Source organism: Mytilus californianus, unplaced genomic scaffold, assembly GCF_021869535.1.
Source record: "Mytilus californianus isolate M0D057914Y unplaced genomic scaffold, xbMytCali1.0.p SCAF_6, whole genome shotgun sequence".
In the NCBI taxonomy this organism is placed as follows: Eukaryota; Metazoa; Mollusca; class Bivalvia; order Mytilida; family Mytilidae; genus Mytilus; species Mytilus californianus.
Window position 1 is genome coordinate 22608611 of NW_026262712.1, and position 22613 is coordinate 22631223.

General features: G+C 30.8%; 1 protein-coding gene and 1 long non-coding RNA gene across 3 annotated transcripts; one reads left to right on the forward strand and one right to left on the reverse strand.

Annotated features, from left to right (window-relative positions):
• Positions 1–887: 887 nt before the first annotated feature.
• LOC127704338 (uncharacterized) lies at positions 888–21473 on the reverse strand. Of its 2 annotated transcripts, none has more exons than XR_007983234.1 (5): positions 20989–21473; positions 19336–19527; positions 15403–16081; positions 4831–4941; positions 888–2074 (listed from the first exon to the last, which is right to left on the reverse strand). XR_007983234.1 is itself a non-coding variant. In XM_052208359.1 (5 exons), exons 1-4 carry the CDS (start codon positions 21455–21457, stop codon positions 4849–4851), a joined length of 1386 nt encoding a protein of 461 aa, XP_052064319.1. In that variant the 5' UTR covers positions 21458–21473; the 3' UTR covers positions 888–2074; positions 4831–4848. The 2 variants fall into 2 exon arrangements, 1 of the variants encoding a protein (XP_052064319.1); XM_052208359.1 differs by having other exon boundaries at positions 4831–4894.
• Positions 8984–10802, forward strand: LOC127704340 (uncharacterized). Its single transcript, XR_007983235.1, has 2 exons — positions 8984–9153; positions 10315–10802. It is a non-coding gene; the product is annotated as an uncharacterized LOC127704340 (long non-coding RNA).
• Positions 21474–22613: the final 1140 nt, after the last annotated feature.

Genomic DNA, 22613 nt, shown 5'->3' on the forward strand with positions numbered 1-22613 from the left:
TAGATATATCTATACTTGTACTCCGATATCTCTAAAAAAAAATAAAATAAAATATTAATATTTTAGCTCAGTTCAATTTTCAATAAACAAAATGAACTAGACAAATAGTGAATAATTGATAGAAATGTAGTCGTATTGTTTCTGGGGACATTTTACATTGACATTAATATATGCTTTTATAGGTGTTAATCACTATAGAAAAATTCATAACAAACAATAAGTGTGCTTGGCCTAGAATAATAAAAGCGAATTGTTTTATTTGCAATTATCAATAAGATAACAGCTCGAGAGTAACAGGTACATGTAGTTACATTTCATTATGTGTATGCATGTATGAACAGTTTGATATTGGATATAGTAATAAAACACATAATATTTATTTATGAAAAACAAAAATATATATCGCAAGGACTAATTCTGAAAATAAGATATTTGAAAAGTATATTAATTTAGAGAATTGTTTTCAAAATAGGTTACACATGTTCCCTCTACATGCCATTTGTAATGGTTACTAGTACTCCAAGGAAGGGTATTTTCTAAGTAATTTATTGTTACAGGCTATGCAACGAACACTTAAGTGCATAACATATACGTTTTCGTTGACCTTACAATTAGGCAATTGTTCATAATCAATTGTCAATTGAATATTCGATAATTGATCTATTGATAGTTGTTTTTTACAGACTCCTTCTTTCACATATATTTGTAACAGTGGCCAATAAAATTTTTAATTAACCAATTTTGGGCACTATGTGACTCTACTTACAAGTATCATGACAGCTGTCACATTAGTCATGTTGGTGACTCCTTTATTATAATGCTTGGGATAACTGATGCATACTGTGGTAATATTTCGACAAAAATATATTGCTTTTAATAACAAAATCTGAAGATGAAATGATTTATTAATAATTTTTAAAAAAGCAGATGCATTTATTACATACAAATAACATATTATAATTGGTTGATTAAAATAAGAAAGAAAATGGGTTTGTTGTCTTGATTAACATGTACCAAATTAAATTAGATTTAATATCTGAAACAGTCAGAGACGAACTACGAAATCAAAGAGTTCTAAATTAATTCAAATGTTTGTCAAAATACCTGCAACTTAATGCATGATATTCTCAAAGATGTAAAGTTTACGAACAGCGGTATTGACTTTCTATTAATCATAAGCAGCATATATTGACCATCAATCTCTTAAATATTCATCATAAAATCAACATCAAAATCCTTCATTTCTGCTCTATAAACTTCATCAAAGGAAGTTGTAGCCCAAGAATCAAAACAAAAATTAAAACCATATTAAATGTGCAAATCATGTTTAGAAGTGAAAAATATTGTGACATTTAAATAAATTACACAATATTTTTATGTTATCATGTAGTTTTGTCATCTTATGCACTCTTTCATGAAAAGACAAAAACTGCACAGTTTATGTAGTTTATCCATATTTCCTTTGTAACACAATTAATGAAGTAGTGCATCCATATTTCCTTTGTAGAAACATTAATTCCAACCAAAGAACAACTATACAAGTTTTGTTATAGTTTCTGACATAATCTCATCAAATATAAATAAATTCCTCATCATGATCATAGATACCAGGATTGAAATTTTGTATGCCAGACAAGTGTTTCGTCTACAAAAGACTCATCAGTGACTTGAATCAAAAATGTAAAAAAGGCCAAAGAAAGTATGAAGTCGAAGATCATTTTGAGGACCAAAAATGTGGTGACTTGTTTTGAAAATTTTACATGTGTTTTAATTTTCGAACACCTGTCCTTGTACCTAAAGCATTGTTTGGACAATTAAGGAAGATGTAGGGTAACTTTAAAATTTTCAGTACTATTTAGACCCTACTGCTTTACCATTTGCTTCACATTTTACAAGTCTTTAAAGTCAATTTTTACTGCCTCAGTAGCAAACCATATAACTAACAAATAATCTAAAATCATTATTCAATATCTTAATTATTCTTCATTTATAAAGTCACTATCACAGTCTTTCTTTTATGTTCTGTACATTTCATCAAGTTTCTCATTAAACCAGTTCTTCCAGTACTTAACACCTGTAAAATAATAAAGTTTACTTTAAACAGTATTAGTATTTTAATATTGAAAATGAGATTATAACATTGGAATAGTGCTTTATCAATAGATCAGTAAAATATTGGATTCAAAAACTGGTTTTGAAAATTTTACATGAATCAGTCTCCCACTTTAACGATATAAAATGGGAACAACATGTTATAAATTGCTTGCGTCCAACCTTTTTTTGAATTTACCTTAATCAGAAATGCTCAAATCAAAATTTGAAAGTGAAATAATCTATAAAATTTCATTTGTATTACCAAATATTGTCCCCCTGCATGCCCTGGTCATGTATTCCTTTGAATGGCTATGTTAACAGTTAAGGGAAATAATTACAATATTAAATATTTTGTAAGCATCAATGACAATAAATGATGGCTAGCCTCTAAGAAAATACCTCAAATTGTTAGAATTAAACCTCATATGTTTTCTTATAGAACTTTAATTTTTTCTTAGATTATCTGTCATAATTTTTGAGATACTCGTCAAAACAAGAAAAGAAGAATAAACTGTTAACACAGAGATATGTCTCGCCTATTTATTATTTTGATAATGCAAATGTTGAAATTAAAATAGCAATACTTTAACATGTATGTTATGCCAATATTCAAAGTCAATGAACCATGACTGAAGGTACAGAGCTAAACAATCTCCATGGAAATGAGATGTGCCAATGCTAATACAACTGCAAAACCAAATACCATTGACTTTTCATAAGTTGTTCCCTTTAAGCAAACCTAAACACAAACATTAACTTGTAAACTATGTAAAAGTTTCAAAGTCAATGAACCATAATTAGGGGGTGGGGTTATATAATCTCCATGGAAATGAAACTTGCAAATGCCAATACATTTGCATACTGAATATCATTGACTTAACATTAGTGGTTCATCTTAAACTGACCTAATCACAAACTAATACATGTAAACTAAGCAAAAGTTTCAAAGTCAATAGACCATGACTGAGGGGTTAGGACCAAATATTCTCCATGGAAATGAGATGTGCTAATGCTTATACAACTGCATACCAATTATCATTGACCTACCACTAACGGTTTCCCTTAAACTGACCTAATCACAAACTAATACATGAAAACTAAGCAAAAGTTTCAAAGTCAACAGACCATGAATGAGGGGGTAGGCCAAATAATCTCCATGGAAATGAGATATGCCAATGCTTATACAACCTCATACCAAATATCATTGACCTACCACTAGTGGTTCCCCATAAACTGACCTAATCACAAACTAATACATGTAAACTAAGCAAAGGTTTAAAGTCAATAGACCTTGACTGAGGGGGCGGGCCAAATAATCTCAATGGTAATGAGATGTGCCAATGCTAATACAACTGCATACCAAATATCATTGACCTACCACTAGTAGTTCACCATGAACTAGACCTAATCACAAACTAATACATTGTTGACGCCGACGCCACCGTCGCCGGAAACAGCATACCTATGTCTCGCTTTTTGACTCCGTCAAGGCGAGACAAATATTGTCATTTTGGTCAATTATTCCTTTACATAAGGACATGAAGCAATCATCAAAAGGTTTAGATTACTTCCCATTTTTGTAGATTTTGTATTTCTTATCATTTTTTCTTGTAGTATCTACCTATCTATTATGATTTTCAAGATGATTGGCAAAACATAAATATTAGTCAAAAATCATCATTTCAGGGCAATACCTCAATAATATTAATGATACTTTTTGCTGTTTACAGTCTCTTCAAATATATAAATAATTGTCGTTTGAAAGTCGTATGATATGAGTTTTTAGTGATTATAATGGTATATGGACATTATTGAACTAATACATACGAAAAAAAGAGATGTGGTATATTTGCCAATGAGACAACTAATCAACAGATTTCAAATGAATTGAATGTAAGCAATTAAGGGCAGCAACTGAACAGCCTTCAACAATGAGAAAATCTTTACCATATAGATGGCTAAAACAGGCCACAACAATTGAAACAATTCAAACAAGAAACCAACAGCCTTATTTATTTCAAAACATTTTTAAAAAAACAAATATGACAGACATGAACCAATGACAACCAGGGAACTAGTCTACATGCTGCTGATTTTGGAGTTGGGACAGACACAAAAAGAATGTACACATATGTAAATACTAAACAAGGTCCTTGGTGCAAGTTTTTTACAAAAATTATTAATCCATGAAGCGTAATGGACAAACATAAATTTCATTGGTGATTGATAATCCAAAAATTTTGGCTGCCTGCTTATGATGGCGTTCAGGTTTTGGCAGAAATTTGACCTTCATTTATAAGTGATCAACACAGAATCATGGAGCAAGTGAAAAAGAGAGATGCCAAATTCTATAAAATACATTTGCTTCAAACAAATTCTGAATCATTTATTGGAGTTGATTCCCTGGAATGTTTGTATTAGAATAGGGAACACATGACATTGAGATTCAAGTAACTTGAAGTAACCTTGGGTAAAAGGAAAGTGGCATTTTGCACTCATTTAGTGGAAAAGTACATGTACCTAGAACCTATATCTTTAAACCAGTGCAAGGTAACCTTTCACATGTTTCATAAGACACCATAGGTGACATTTTGTGAACTGGATGTAGTTAATTATCTCCCTTATTTAAAGAAAACATTGTTTACATAGAACACTACTTTAAGCAACATGAGCCATGACATTAAACATGTTAAAAGACAAAAAACATGATAAACTAAAAGATTACACAATGAATACCTATGAGCCCCATTCTTCTTACTGTTCCTGGTTAATCTTTTGAAATTTCCTCAATCTTCCTGTTCTGTAAAATTCATACATTTTACATGCACCTTAAAGCTTCTTTTTCTACTACAAACATATAATTATATTTATCTTACCTCCTATTACAAATCTAGGAATATGATTGGTTAAAAGCAACCACATGGAGACAGTGTATATTTCATATGGGGGTAGTAGGCAGGTTTATTTCAACACGGTTAGTAGTGGTGTTACGTTGCTAAAAACAACACTGTTGAGGAAAAATCTGAAAGTTTCAACACACGTAGAAATTGATGATGGACGATTGAAATTAATTCATAAAACACATTAAAAGCAAACAAGTTGTTATTATTGGAATTTGTTTTTGTATAGACCAATGGAATTAGGTTTTTAATATTGAACACTTGATCACTTTGATAGGCCACTAGTCTAAATACTGCATGTAAAGATAGTCAGTAAGATAAATTTGTTACACAGTGTGCTAGTGACCTAATACAATATATATGGGGTTAATAAATTCCATATGAATCAGAAACTTAAGATATGTTAGAAATTCCTGTTTTTCAAACACAACAGTAATAATTTTGAAATGTGTGCAATTTGTTAACAGAACAAGCTTTAGGGAGCATATGCAGTTGTCTCATAGTCGATCAAGATTTTGAATGCGAAATTCCATGAACATTCAAGATAGTTAAATATTCTGGAATTCTGTCATTTCACAACTATTCAAACAAGGTACTTTATTTTAACTTAATCAGAAATTCCCCCAATGTAGAAATAGTTTTGATTTCTATGTTATCACAAATATTCAATCTACATTGTAGGTACAAATGTACATGTACTTAATAAGGAATTCTAGCGCTCCTATTAAACAGTAGAATTTTAGATGGAATTTTGAAAAATCATGAATATTAAAATAAGGTTTATTGTTTTTATATACTGTGACACACAAAGCTTTATCCAATTTTGTACATGTATAATTGCAGTAAAAAGAATCTTCAATATATAGATTGTACTCAGCAACACAAAAAAGACACCACCTCTTACCAGACATAGTAGTTTTACAATTTGTTAAATGCTTAAAATTTTTAAAAATCTACAATATTTTGAGCATAATCTTGAAATTAATCCACATCTTACATGTGTCATATTGAGATTTGTTTTTGTTTTCGTGACAATAGTTGGGACTTCATCCAAGCAAGAGGTGTATGCTATACTTAATAGTGAAAAAAAGTCATCATTTTGCTAATGACTACCTGTATATGCATATACTATACATATCATGTTACATGTATTATAGTTACTCTTTGAGTTGCAGATCATTTTCGCAATATAAATAAATTGCTTCGCTGAGCGCAGCTGGATACGCCCGCAGAGGTCCAACCCTGAACAGTTGGTGCAAAAATGGACACAATATTCAAGCTTGATACAGGTCTGAATTTGGATTGTAATTAAATATTTGACATATTATAGATTTCTGAATAAATGTAGTCAAAGAACTTGAAATTGGTTATATGAATTGAATTTATATTCAATTAAAGATTTCTTGCTGTTGTGCAATACACTGTGCTGTTGTCAGACTATAAACAAATAAAGTTCAAATTCTTCTCAATGTCATATTTGAAATTTATGAAAATCAATAGGGAGATTACATCAATAGCTATAAATAATTCACCAAAGTTTCATGAGAACTGCTGAAAGCATTTTTGAGTTATTGTCCAAAAACTGGAAAATCCCCCCTTTTTAAATGAATAAAACCCCATAACTCAGAAAGGTAAAATCTAAAATTTATAAAATTCTAAAGGGAGCTTACCTCAACAGATATAAACAATTCACCAAAGTTTCATGAGAACTGCTGAAAGCATTTTTTAGTTATTGTCAGAAAAACTGGAAAATCACCCTTTCTTTATGAATAAAACCCTGTAACTCGGAAAAGTAAAATCTAAAATTTATAATAATCCAAAGGGAGATCATGTCAATAGATTTAAACAATTCACCAAAATTTCTTGCAAGTTGGTGAAAGCATTCTTGAGTTTTTGTCGGAAAACTGGAAAATCCCCCTATTTAATGAATAAAACCCCAAAACTCAGAAACAGTAAATCTGAAATTTATAAAAAACGAAAGGGAGCTCACGTCAATAGATATAAACAATTCACCAAAGTTTCATGCATATTGGTTAAAGCTTTTTTGAGTTAATGTCCGACATGTTGACGACGGACGGACGGACAGACGGACAGACAGAGGGACAGACGGTCAACGGTATACCATAATACGTCCCGTAAACGGGCGTATAATAATAATAACAATTAAAAACCAATTGTTCAGAGAACAATTGAAGGTCTTTCCACCCAAAATGATATATTTTGATATGAAAATCCTTTTTAAAATGCTATTTCTTCTGTCTGATGATAGCTTAATGTACGCTGATTACAAAAATATATGGTTCCTATACACTTCTGTTTGAAATAAAGGAGATAAATATGAAATTAAAGCAAATGTCAAAATCTAGAACGACAAGTTCACTTTCGACCTTGACCTCAATTTCAAGGTCATCAAGAAAGGACCTCATATCAAAAGACCTTAGGTCTTTACTATGTATTGTTAACAAGTTATATTACCATTCATCTAATTTTTAACATTCAAGTGGAGAAAACTCCTAGTAAATGTAACCGTACCGCTTCGAAAAAAAAAATTCCTATCACAACATATCACAGCTAACAATTTAGTGAAAATCTTATGTTGATATATATTACAGTTTCTTAGGAAAAACATGCACAAGCAAAAGCAAAAATTAAAACATGACCTTGACCTCATTTTCTTTTTGGTGGACCCAGATTAAAAGACCCTAAGTCTCTTTCACTTATGGTTTTCTAGTTACAAATGCATGCCTATCGCTTATAACAAATGCATAATGGGAAATAACTCTCATATGGAGTCTCTGGAACGCTTCATTCAAAACCAATCACAACATCCTGAGGATATAACGAGCAAATTGGTGAAATAATTTTGTCGTTATCTTTAACGGTTGCAAAGGAGTAGAAAACAGTGATCGGGGAGATAACTCTTACAAAGAAAAGTAATCGGTTAAACAGTGTCAGTTTTGAAAGTGTATAAACTGTTCCATATCATATATCAAAAATCCAGTCGACATCTTACGAAACAACCAAACAGCAAAAGAAAAAAAAATTGGGCAGAAGAAAAAAAAATAATCAGAACAAAAGCAAAAGGTCTTTCCACGAAAAAGTGGAAAGACCTAATAATTCTTTATTTAAAGAGGGTTACACAGTTAGTACAAAAAATAAATGTTTAATCTAGCTCCTATCCATTTGTAGTTTGTATATTAAGATAACAGCCAAAACTGTAAAAAATAGTAAAAATCAATATTTCAGGGGCAATAAATCCAAACAGGGTTACAAAACTTTAGATCAAATAGATCTTGCCATGCTGATCATTTCAGAAGTTAACACTTTTAACCTAACTCCTATAGTTTTCATGATAAAAGCAAAAATATGTTTTAAAGAGTCATATTTCAGGGCAATATAAATTACTCAAAAACCGGTTGACAGAATTTTCTCTAATTTTCAAGGACAACATACAGTACTACCTGTGACATTATCTTATTAATGGTGGCCATAAAAAATATGGTCACCATGATGGCCCTAAATGTCCATCATTATACCCCCTGCTGCTTAATTAATACACAAGGTATTAATCAAAAACTAGTCAAGGATAAAGAGAAATCATGACTGCATTGAAGTGTTAAAATTACATAACTTACAGGTAAAGTGTCTCAGGGAAAATAAATGACTTTTTGTGTTTGTCAAATTTAATAACTGTGATTATGACAAGAAAATTCTAAAATAAAATGAAATAATAAAACTAGTTGAACATACAGCTTCCTCACTTTTTTTTTTTGTAAAAATTTTCTCATGAATGTTTGCAAATGTTTGTTTTGATGTAACAACTTTTAAATAATTCTATCAATTTAAGTTACTTTTTACATGTATTTTTTGGCAAGTGAATAATATATGAATATCATCTTCTAATATAATGCAAACTTTCACAACGCCTGCCTTTTTCCATTGAAAAGGTGTTTCTCAAATTAATTTTCTAAAATCAAAATTGTTTATACCAGAGACATATATACACAGAGATTGGCAACTGTAACAGTGGTCAGCGAAATCCAATTAAAAACACGCGTCACACGAGACTTTAACGAGATCGCCATTTTGCATCTGATCATGACAAGTTCACCACCGCTTCGATTTTTATTTTACATCAAGCTTTTCAAAACAGCATAATGTAAGTATATATTTCAATTTCGTAAATTATTTACCTTGTTTTATTCAGTTTGTAGTAATTGTTAGTTAAAATATTGTGACGATTAACGTTTAATTGTGGTCAATAATAAAGGGGAAAGCTTGGCCGACTGGACGTTATGAAAATTTTTTACACGGACGTATTTTTTATTAAAACCTTTTCATTCGAAAAGGAATAAAACCATTTATGAGATGAATCACTTTTCCCAAGACATACTGGTTTTGTGTAAATATGTTGAATTTTTCATTAAATCACCCACTTTGATGCAATTTACAATTAAAATTCAATATTCTCGCTGTTGGCCACGTTCAATTTTTAAAATATAAAGACAGGCCCCTGTCCATGTCTACAGTCAATAAACTTTTCCATCTTTAGAGAATAATTATTCCCAGCACATGAATTACTTTCTTATGACATACTGGATTTGTGTATAACAGTTGTTTTTTACATATTTTCACCCACTTTGATGCAATTTACAATTAAAAATGACCATTCAAGCTGTCGGCCATTTTCATTCTCTTCAATATAAAGACAGGCCCCTGTCCATGTCTACAGTCAATAAACTTTTCCATCTTTAGAGAATAATTATTCCCAGCACATGAATTACTTTCTTATGACATACTGGATTTGTATATAACAGTTGTTTTTTCCATATTTTCACCAGCTTTGATGCAATTTACAATTAAAAATGACCATTCAAGCTGTCGGCCATTTTCATTCTCTTCAATATAAAGACAGGTCCCTGTCCATGTCTACAGTCAATAAACTTTTCCATCTTTAGAGAATAATTATTCCCAGCACATGAATTACTTTCTTATGACATACTGGATTTGTGTATAACAGTTGTTTTTTCCATATTTTCACCAGCTTTGATGCAATTTACAATTAAAAATGACCATTCAAGCTGTCAGCCATTTTCATTCTCTTCAATATAAAGACAGGCACCTGTCCATGGCTACAGTTTATAAAATTGTCCATCTTTAAAGAACAAATGTACCCATCACCATTGATCACAGGAATTACTTTCCCAAGTCATACCGGTTTTGTGTATATAAATTGTTTTTTTCATTATTTCCACCACTTTGATGACATTTACAAGTTTATATACATGTATATTTACATTCAGCATTTTTTTTTTAACAGGATCCTGCATGTTATAAAAGAACAAAGATGTTGATCAAATTTACCTAACAGTGCAGCATACAAGAGATGTAATATCATACATGTGCTGAATGTAGGACTCCCTAGCCTTTCTGATTGAAAAAAAAAGATTCCCTGGCAGACAAGAACAACTATTAGTGATGACTTTTTTCAAATGTTACTGCACAGTCATGTAGTGGACCGATTACATGTACTACTATCAATGTGATACTAAAAAATGGTTTTGTAAGAGAGAAAATGACATGTGCTTATCCTGACTGTGAAAACACCACATTATTGTAGTTCAAATATCATAGTTCATATGCCAAACTTGATGTACATGTGTATGCGATTTTTGTGCAAGTGATGGTGACATCATTGAACTAAGAATAAATACAAGACTCTGCATTCAATCTATTGAATTTGAAACAGAAGTGGCAGTTGTGCAGAGACTATACGGATAAAAATGAAAATAAATATCTTGTGTTCAACTTCATTTGTCTTCTTTACGTTTACAAAGTATACATGTACATAATTTTTACATACATGTATAACAATATGATGATGTAGTATGATTGCCAATGAGACAATGATTTACATGTATGACTATCATTGGAAGGCCACTCTATAATATCTTTGTATATCATGAGAATGGAAATGCTACCTTTGTAGCATAAAGGTAGCATAATGTAAAAAAGGGAAAATGTTCATTTATTCAACAACACTCCTGTGAATATATAACTTGACAGTACTAAAGGCAAAATATTTCGTTTCACAAATTCCTTCCTCTCCTCTGGAAAATAACATATTTAATTGTTTACATGAAATGACAAAATGTGTAGAATAAGAAGCAAGAAATGTTTACTCTACTTGTACACTACTAGTCGCTCATATTAGTCATCATCTATGTTTGTTTCAGTCCTTTAGCAATGGTGCTTGTTTATATTTATCTGTTGTGTTGTGTTGTTTCAGTTTTACATGTCCTCATTCTGTGATCACTGTTTCAACTCGCCTATTTTGAAAAATGTTAATGCAAATATTTTCTGCAATAAATTGAAAAGGCACAGCTGCTATGACTATTCAGAAATGTGAGGTATATGTCAATGAGACAACAACCCAACGACAAAAATATTCTTTGCACATCTATGAATGTTTAAGAATTCTTGTGGAGGTCAAAAGCACATAACGTGTACTTATATATTGGTGACCTGGTACATGTATGTACCTATTGATGCATTTCGTCCTAAACATAAATTGTGTGAAGAGACCAAGCAGTATATATGCTTATAAAAAAACTGATATTGCAATGAATTCCTGTATAACAAATTCCGGGAATGAGACACTATTTTATTTAAACCAGATGAGATATTAGTGGTAAAGGTTCAAACAGAAGCAGGAGATGTCAAGGGGCAATACAAAAAGTACAAGGTCGTGTAACACAGATAAAAAAATGACAAATGAAAAGAAAATAACAGCCCACATAGCACTGCACCGAAACATAAACCCACAAAAGATCAGATAAAACTTGTCTTCAATTTTAAATCTTTCTAATTTCAAACTCGAGTTTCACTACCCGATAGGAAAGAGTAAAGATAAGGATGTTGCAGTACTTCTGTGGTCTATGAAACAGAACATTAAAATTCTACAGTTCAGCAGAGCATTTTACTGCACTTATGATACACGTTGTTTTTAATCAGGGTCTGTGATATTAAGTCTATAAAAAACTACAAATAATGACAGATTCATATTCAATATTTCATGACAGCAAAAATAGTGATTTCGACAACACTGTACATAATGTACGTTCATTTAGGAAATTCATGCAAAGGTTCCACAAATAATGTAATTGTAGGTCAATCAAAAAGTAATCATTTGAATCCGTTTTCCACGAGACAAAATTCTACTGGCAACATATTTTTTTTATATACAAAAGTTGCTTTCTGATTTCTTTTTTTTTTGACATGTTAAATGACTATTTTTGTTCCTGATTGAATACTATAGTAGAATGTAGGACAGTAAGTCACAGGACAAAAAGTCACAGACGAAAAGTCACAATTCAGTTTTGAGATTATTTTTCTCTGAACAAGAAAACACTAATTTTAAAAATAATTTTTTGATTTTTTATTGAACTATAATATATGAAGCAACTTTGTAATTAAAAATTTATTCAATAAATATCAATGATGATCAAATAATTGTTATGATAACAAAATGTCAAAGTGGTTTGGCACTTAAATGGTTTCATGGTGCCAAGAAATATATTATTTGCATGATTAAAATTTAATAATTTTTCATTTATCAAGGCTTATGAACAATTTCCTGAACTTAAAAATGAATAAATGTAAAAAAATATATTATTTGAAGATCTTTCTCTTATATAATCAAACAATTGTCAATACATTATTTGTGACTTTTTGTCCTATCCAATTTGTGACTTTATGTCCTAGCTGTGACTTTCTGTCCGTTTACCCTATTCATAGTATAGCCCAGTGTTTCTGTTAAAATAAAGTTCTGGTCATGGTTAAAATAATGTCAGAATTTGTTTAGTTGTAAAAACAATTACCAAGTAACAATCCACTTAGAACTTCACCTCCGGCAAAATTCAGGTGATCGGAGGGCAATAAATTTGCGTAATCGCACACCTGTGAATCCACAGTCACAACTCTAAGGAAATAATGACCGGAAAATCGGACACACATAATTTCACTGTGTAATTTAGAAGCAAACTTTAGCAAAGAAATGTTTCTTGTAATATCATGATCATTACCAGATTTTACTTTTTAAATTAAAAGAAATGCCGAAAAAAAGAAAAAAATATTTTCTCAATCAAATACATTAAAAAAATATTATTATATAATATATTATTTCAAGTAGTTTTTTAGAAAAAGAATTTATTTGATCTGAAATAAGTTTTCCTATTACTTTTCTTGATTAGCTATCGAGGTTATTCATCCCTGACTTGTCTACATGTTGTAGAATAATTATCGACGAGAATCTCATTCCGGGCCGCGTTTTTTAACGGGATTTCACGGAGTTGCCAATCTCTGTGTATATATGTCTCTGTTTATACTTACTGCATTTAACATTGTTTAACAAATGTTTAAGATTATCTTTAGGACTTATTCTAAATAAAATGTAGGCAATTCATTATTACTCTATTGAATAAATACATGTATATTCAAAATATTCATCATGTTCATTACAGAAAAAATTGATAATTTTTTTATTGTCATATAAACATATTACAATTTAATCAAGTTTCTGACAAAAAAAACCAAAACAAACATTATAATGCAAAGAAATAACAATTCAATAAGAAATCAAAACACATGGAAAAAAGTTATTAGGTTTCTGCCCTCAGTTCAAATGACTTTCTTTTATAAAGGAGCCAGTATTTTAAACATGTTCCATGTTATAGAGGTTTAGCATTTCTTTTACTTTTTGTTATTGGTTAAGATTTTATTCATAAGATTCAAGATTTTATTCATAAACTGGTCAGAGTTATGTGAAGGTAAACAATTTTCAAATAGATTATCTCTAAGTTGTTATATTAATTTCACAAACAATTCTATCCTTTATAGGAATTTTTATTCACCATTTTCTATTTCTAAATTATGACCACTTATTCTTTACTTAGTGAAGCATTTGAGTGTACTGTTTTCATCATAAGTTTTTATTTTATTTTCAAAAATATTCTGATTTTTTTTTTTAAATTCATTTTTAATTTTTAATCAAGCATTCAAGTCCCTGCAATTATTAACTTTATCTAAAAGGCCTGAGTTGAGTGAAATATTCTTTGCAAATGTATACCAAGAATAAGTATCATGCATATGCCAGTCCTGCAGTTTCGACAATATAATACACAGAACAAAAAGTGATTTAATTAATTGACCATAAAAATGTCACAATCTAAATAGAAGTGTACTTTATTTTTTCTGGAGACAAATTTTGCCTGTTAACTGACAAAATTAGCCAAACTGAAGATAACATATTTGATAAGTTTACAATTGTTTCAAAAAGCAAGACAATTTTTTTCTTTAAATAATTTCTTTGTAAGTCTATTTAGTGATTCTTCATGCAAAACTCGTTTTAAGATTTGAAAAGTATCAAAGATAAACAAAACTAGTTTATTCCTATACCATATAATGATATTTGTAGTTTTCCTGAATAATAATCATGATAATAGATTGTACAACTTTGTTAACAAAATTTATTGTAAAAGGATTGATATTCATGATATTGATAATTTTAATTTGTGAATAAACTGGCTTGTTAAATTACTTGCTTCATGGTTCCTTTAAACATATCATTTGCATTTATAAGTTATAATTAATAATAATTCATTTAATAATGCAAACGAACAATAGAATACCATGTACATCATGTACAATAACTTTTTTTTTACTGAAAAAATAATTATTTAAAGGATACTCTCTTTTGTTTTCAAATGCTAGTCAATAATTTATCTTTGAATTTTTGTCATTTCTACTCGATTCTTTCCAAGAAGAAATTAAAAGAATAAGAAGCAAAAAAAAACAAATCAAAGATAATAATAACATAAAAAAATAAAAACATTAGGAAAAAAGGAAAATATGTAAATTTTTAAAGACAGAAAAATCAACAAATGATATGAATTAACAAAGACTAAAACAAACATTCGATTCTACATTTTCAAGAAAAGGTGAAATGTAAATTTGAGAGGAAACTTGAGTTACCTGTACAGGTAAATTTTAATGAAACATACAAGCTGAAAACTTCAACCCTGATTGATTTCAACAGGTAACATAATTAGATAAAACATCAACCTATGTTTTATGACCCCTATAAATGGCCAACATCTCAAGATTGAATACCCCAATAAATGGCCACTATTCGATGGTGATCATACAAGAGGGTGAACATAACAAAGAGGAAGTCACAGGTTGTACTGTACTGTTGCAATTCAAGTGCTACTAATTATAATGAGTCTCATGTAAACCAAACATGGGTCTTACGTTCCAAATTATACACTTGGTAATCTTTTGTTAGTTTATACAGCATGTTTGAACTTTTTACATTTCAGTCAAAATATGTCATTGAGGGGCAACTTACCCTGAAGCAGGAATCGAATCATTCTCCATGTCTACCTCAAACTCATCTCCACTGGGTTCTGTATCATAATAAAATTTGGAAGTTATAACAACTTCTTTAAATGTGTCTTCTCCTAATCTTTGTAGAAGGCCCCCAGCGCCTTTAAGGATTTGGATGGCATTATCAGACGGTTCTGTGCAAAATAAGTTATGATGGATTAACATCCAAAGATTAATAATTGTAGAAAACTCTAGTTTATCCTTGTCGAAAACTTTTAAAAAGTCTTTCTTTTGCATTTTTAATAGATAATCATGCTGAGCATTATACAGAACCACCATATATTTGTGTCTATTAATACCACAGATAGGAACCATTGACGAACCATAATCCTTGTTTCCACTGTAGGCCAAGATCCTTTGTTTATGTTTCCACATTGTTAAAGAGATGGCTTGTTTACACACTTGATTAATGTCTGAATCATTGAAGTTTTCACTATTGTTTGCATCACAAATCTTTTCTTCTTCATCATTATCATCATAATCAACAGTATTCCATTTTGGGTGTAATCTGTTTGCATCAGGACTTTCTTCTGGCTCTCCAATATGAAACACAGCTGCATCTGTTTGAGAATCCAAAAACATGTCCTCGGTTGTTGGAAACAATGTTATATCTGCATTCCCATGAAAAAGTCGAGTACTTCCTGAAAATATAGATATAAGATTACAAAAATTTTTGAAAGCACTCCTAGCATTAATTGATTGTTGGTTGCTTAAAGTCCAGTGGCAAATATTTCATGCATGACAAGGACTTCTCCTAGCATGTTGGTAAGATAATTGTGAAGATATTAAGGTTTTTTCATGTACAGGTATATGATGTTCATAATCATCAATGAACTGTGTTCTTCTCACCAAGCTTTTATCGTGTTTTGTTTATATATATATAGGAAATAAAATTTAGTTTTTTCCTTCTGTACAAATGTTGTTTTTATCCTGCAATTATACATCGAGCTTTTAAAAACATTAAGTTTTTATTCCATCAGTCAGTCAGTGAGAATTTTATTGTCCATGAAATTATACTTAAATGATTAGTAAAGACATCTGCAAAGGACAGATGATTAAAAATTCTATTAGAGCAAAGAAGTGCTGAGAAATTCAAGAAAAGAAGATATTATACCAGTACATGGTATAATAATTAATTGAGAATGGAAATGGGAAATATGTCAAAGAGACAACAACCAGACCCAAAATGCAAAAAACAGATGAAGACCACCAATGGGTCTTCAACGCAGTGAGAAAATCCGGCCCAAAGAGGTGCCCCTCAGCTGCCCCCTAAATAAAAATATATACTAGTTCAGTGAAAATGGACGTCATACTAACCTCCAAAACATATAAATGAACTAAAATAAAAAAACATACAAGACTAACAAAGGTCAGAAGCCTGGCTCTTGACTTTGGACAGGTGCAAAAATGTGGCAGGGTTAAACATGTTTTGTGAGATCTCAACCCTCCCCTATACCTCTAGCCAATGTAGAATAAAGAAACACACAGCAATATGTACAGTAAAACTCAGCTTAAAAGAACTCTGAGTCCAATGTACAAATTTACTTATATAAGTATATTAATATTTACTTCTTCAAGTCAGTAAAAATTACTTGTACAAGTAGAACCCTTGACTGTCTATATTTTTCACCTACATGTACAGTGTAGCTAGTTTATTCAATTATCTAAAAAAAAATATATAAACCTTCATGTGTTACGTTAAGGGATAAATAATTTTCAAATTCTAAACATATCCAAATTTTGGTTTCTTTGACTTTCAATCAATTTGACATACATACTATGACTTTGAGATGAAGATAAGCAATAAAATGGTTGTTATGTTGCTTTTTGTGTGTTTTTTGCTGTGCATGCACTGATTTTGTGACAAGGATGGATACCCCTTATCCTTTTTGTCGAGCCTTCGACTTTTGTCGAAAAAGCGAGACATAGCGATCCTACATTCCGTCGTCGTCGTCGGCGGCGTCCACAAATATTCACTCTGTGGTTAAAGTTTTTGAAATTTTAATAACTTTCTTAAACTATCCTGGATTTCTACCAAACTTGGACAGAAGCTTGTTTATGATCATAAGATAATATTCAAAAGTAAATTTTGTAAAAAAAAAAATCCATTTTTTCCGTATTTTACTTATAAATGGACTTAGTTTTTCTGCCAGGAAACATTACATTCACTCTGTGGTTAAAGTTTTTGAAATTTTAATAACTTTCTTAAACTATCCTGGATTTGTACCAAACTTGGACAGAAGCTTGTTTGTGATCATAAAATAGTATCCAGAAGTAAATTTTGTTAAAAAAAAATTCCATTTTTTCCGTATTTTACTTATAAATGGACTTAGTTTTTCTGCCAGGAAACATTACATTCACTCTGTGGTTAAAGTTTTTGAAATTTTAATAACTTTCTTAAACTATCCTGGATTTGTACCAAACTTGGAAAGAAGCTTGTTTGTGATCATAAGATAGTATCCAGAAGTAAATTTTGTAAAAAAAAAATTCCATTTTTTCCGTATTTTACTTGTAAATGGACCTAGTTTTTCTGCCAGTTAACATTACATTCACTCTGTGGTTAAAGTTTTTAAAATTTTAACAACTTTCTTAAACTATCCTGGATTTGTACCAAACTTGGACAGAAGCTTGTTTATGATTAAAAGCTAGTATCTAAATGGAAATTTTGTTAAAATATTTTTCCATTTTTTCCGTATTTTACTTATAAATGGACTTAGTTTTTCTTCCAGTTAACATTACATAACAGTTTAAGTTTTTATTTAAAACATTTATTAGATTCATAAACTATCCTGGATTTTTACCAAACTTGGACAGAAGCTACTTACAATCAAAAGATAGTATAGAGAGGAATATTTTTATTAATTTTTTTCCTCATTTTTGTTGAGCCTGTGATAAACAGCAGAAGTAGGCGAGACACTAGGTTCCGCGGAACCCTTACGAATTTTTTATTCTACTATAGCTATCTTATTCCTTCAAAACATAAAAACCAACAGATATTTGTAAAAGGACATCAGAAAATGAAAAAAATTTTGCACTCTCTCATGAAAACTGTACTTCAATATTCATATCCAAGAGGCATAACGCCAGTTTACAGTTGATTTATCAATGATGATTACCAAATTCATTCACGACCTTGCTAAGATAAACTTTTATGTACGTAGAATTTGAAAAGTTCTTAAAAGAAATTAAAGATTTGTTGGCTTCTAAAAAAAGCTTACAAAAATTGGCATTTTTCTAAATATTTTTTTCTTTCTTATAAGATTAAAGTTATTAATTAACAGGCATGCAAATCCTCGTAAAAAATAAATTATAAGGACTGAGTTTTGGAACTTGTCTGAAACATTGCTGATACAAACCTTAGATAAAAATTTATAGGCCGACAAGAAATCATGAGCTCTTATTTTTCATAGAATTGATATTTCCAAGGGACATAACCATGTTAACTGCTTTAATAAATTATTAAGCAGCAATGATTTGTCAATCATAAACATCAGAAGCATTGCTGATGTGAACATTTGACACAAATTTAAAACCATTATAAAATCTGACAGGAAATGTTTGTATGAGAGCCCTTACAATACAATTTTCCATAGAATGTGGTGTAGAATGTATATTTCCAATGGGAATAACTACTTTAATATAATTGAACAGCACTAAAATGTTATTCTTGTCCAAGAATTTGTTGATATATACCTCTGGCTCTGCATCTAGCAATGTTTAGTTGCATTGTCAGTTTTGCTTTAAGGTATAAAAAAAATTGCAGCAATCAAGCGTTAAACACATGTTAAAAGAATTCGAAATCTGAAGAGATTTTACATGTTTTTGTTGAATTTATTCAGCTTTGCCCTCATCTTTTCTTTATCATGTTTATTTGTACATACATGACATATCTTACCAAAATTTGTGTATCCATATTGTACTGGAGCGCGGCAGTCATATGGTGGGCCTTCAGAGAAGTTTGAATCTATAATATGATTTGCTGGATTAAAAAGGAGTTGGGAAAGAAGGTGACTAGTTATCAGTGATGCAGTTTCTGTCTTTGTCAGGTTCATGCTGTTTAGCTGAGCAAGATTTCTTTCATGGAGTTCTGAAAAAAAATTCTTGAAATACTAGTCATAATTACATGTATGACATTATTTTAAGAGATATACATGATATAAGGGATAAAACTCTACCTCCAAAATAATTAACCTGTATGACATTGTATGAGTAAATAAAAAATTGTATTAAAGTAATACAATTAACAATAACCCTGACTCACTGTATGTGCTTTAATTGGGTTAGTTTTCATCGTGCAATGTTCACATTTCTTATCAATTTCACAGTGTTCATAGCCGAAGGCCACCAATGGGTCTTCAATGCAGCGAGACCTCCCACACCCAGAGGCGTGCTTCAGCTGGCCCCTAAACAAAAATGTATACTACTTCAGTGATAATGGATGTCATACTAAACTCCGAAATATACACAAGAAACTAAAATTAAAAATCATACAAGACTAACAAAGGCCAGAGGCTCCTGACTTGGGACAGGCGCAAACATGCGGCGGGTTAAACATGTTTTTTTGAGATCTCAACCCTCCCCCTATACCTCTAGCCAATGTAGAAAAAACAAACACACATCAAAATATTTATATTTTCATGAATAAAATCATGAATTTTTTATATGAAATTTTGTTTTGTGGTTTATTTCATTAAGATTACCATGATAACTGTTAATTAGAATTTACAAAGCTAATCTAGAATTATTGTTAAGTGTTTAGAATGTTTAGTGTTTAATTAAAATAAGCATGATAAGAGTAGTTCGCTAATAGATACAAATGTAGGAGTAAAACAATGAGGATTTTTAATGAAAAAGATGATTATTTCTAACAGTTTGTGTGAGCTTGATGCTGTTGATCATTTTTGTTGATATAGCCATTGGGAATCTTCAGCCTTTTTTTACAAGTCTTAGAGACAAATGACTTAGCCATGTTAGTCTTTTATCATCATGCATGACAATATTCATTTTTCATTTCATCAAAATAATTCAGAAAAGAAAACCTGTTTACGTATTAAGAATGTCACTTTATTTTATTTCTATAAATCGATAAAAATACTAATTTGCTTCACTATATCATGTTTATAGCAATACACTAACTAAAGCACAATTTAAATCTTATTCAACACAAAACCCTTATCAATGATGCAAACTTGTAGGGTGGAAACTTGAAAGGGGGCGAACGGACATGATACTACTTTCTGCCAGAGACAGAATTACAAATGTACATGGAAGTTAACAACTATAATTGATTATTCACTGAACAGCCTTCAACAATGAACAAAACCTACATGGGCTATATAGCTATATTACATAGTAAGCTTAGTTTGTTTTTATTCTTTAGTCAAATTGGAAAGAGGGATATGTACCTAGCATGATTTGTTGACCAATGCTGACAGGGCTAACAATTGGCTAAAGGGATCAATTCACTGTTACCATGAAGAAGATGTCTAAGGAGGAAATGTTTGCGGTCATTTTTAAAGCGTGTTTCAGCAGTTTGGTATCAGGCTACCTTTATTTGTGTAAAATCTTTCTAGTGCTGTGAAAGCAGCGCACATCTGATGGTCAACTTTTTCACCATGTAAATAATCTTCAAGTGCATCATAACCTCTTGCAAATATATTTTCTGAATTTTCATATATAAATGGTTTATCTTTTTCAGTTCTCTTCCATGGAAATTGCCATATACTACTACTGCTAGTAAATGATTCCCCTAATGTATTTCCAATCAAGTGTTCTTGAAACTTTTGTTTACAAACATCAGCTGTAGCAGCAATCAAAGTGTATTTGTGATTGTTAATGTAGTTTTCAATTTCATCTTTCAAGTCTAATTTTTTGGGTTCACTAATACCACATCTCTGATTCGTGCATGTCGATGAACATTTCTGTCGTAGTAATACATGATTAGCGTTGACTAAATATCGCAATTTTTTCATTTTGTTTTGATTGCGGAGATTGCGGAGAAAGGAGAGCAACGCCATATTTGTTGCTGTTTTTGTTGTTGTTCGTAATTTCCTCCGTTGACTTTGGAGCACCCTGTGTTAAAACTTTATATTGTAAACGAATGTTGTGTGTCTAAAGATCTCTCCGACGAAGGAGCATGTAAACTGGTATACATATTAGACAAATAGATTTGTATAGCAAAACAAATCCTTGATTATACTTATAGATATAAGAAGATGTGGTATGAGTGTCAATGAGATTGGCTCACACCGACTTACAGCAAGCTATAAAGGGCCCCCAAAATTACTAGACTGTGTAAAAGGCTTATCTTTACTCGAGATCATCAAAGTACAGAGCGGAATTATGAAAAAAGAAAACACTGAAAGAAATGAAAAAAATATTGAATAAAATACAAAATCATGAGAGCCTTGGTGTACGGCAATCATCCCTGCCGGACTATTAAACTACTAGTGATTATAAAATTTATGTTTTAGTTAGTAGTATTTGATAATCTAAGTTCTTACCCTCAACCCTCCAAAAAAACCACGGTCATCCGGTCGTATCCTATTCCCCCTTGCATTCAAAAGTGTGTTGTTGTTGGAAAGGGGGGGGGGGGGCGTAAATTTTGGAAATAAATATTCAGTGGTCCCTATAAGTTTGAAATAAATAAGTTGGTCCTCATTAGTTGGAAATATGAATATAAATATAGTCGTATTACCCATGAAAATACATAACCTGGCCACAAAATGTTTATGTAAACTTTTATTTTATGAGTGAATAATAAAGAAATGCATATTTCAGGGCCACACATTTATATATGCATGTAGGTCTTTAGATTTTCCTTCCTTCTGTCCGCCTTCCAGTCTGCCTATCTATCCAATCCGATGCTCAGTCCTCTCGTCTGCCAGCCTGTTAAAATTAGCCTGTCTTTATGTCCATCATTCTGTCCGCTCGCTAGCTGTTTTTGTTAGTATAACCACTAAAAAAGGTGGATATAAAGTTTGCACAGTTGCTGAGGTTGATATGTAAATGTCGCTCGTAAATGTGCCTATCATTGTCATTTCGCGAGGAAAAAAACCTTGCCAAAATATTTTGCAAAAGAGCAAAGTCAAGATTATATGTTTGAAATAAAAAAAAAATATATAAACAGTTTTTGTAAAAACGCACACTCCGATCGTATGGGTGACAGGCCAA

Coding starts and splice junctions, on each gene's coding strand:
- LOC127704338 (XM_052208359.1), bottom strand. CDS start 21,457: ATGGCGTTGCTCTCCTTTCTCCGCAATCTCCGCAATCAAAACAAAATG. Junction 19,528..20,988: donor AAGATTTTACACAAATAAAG/GTAGCCTGATAC, acceptor ATTTTTTTTCAG/AACTCCATGAAAGAAATCTT. Junction 16,082..19,335: donor ATATGGATACACAAATTTTG/GTAAGATATGTC, acceptor CTATATTTTCAG/GAAGTACTCGACTTTTTCAT.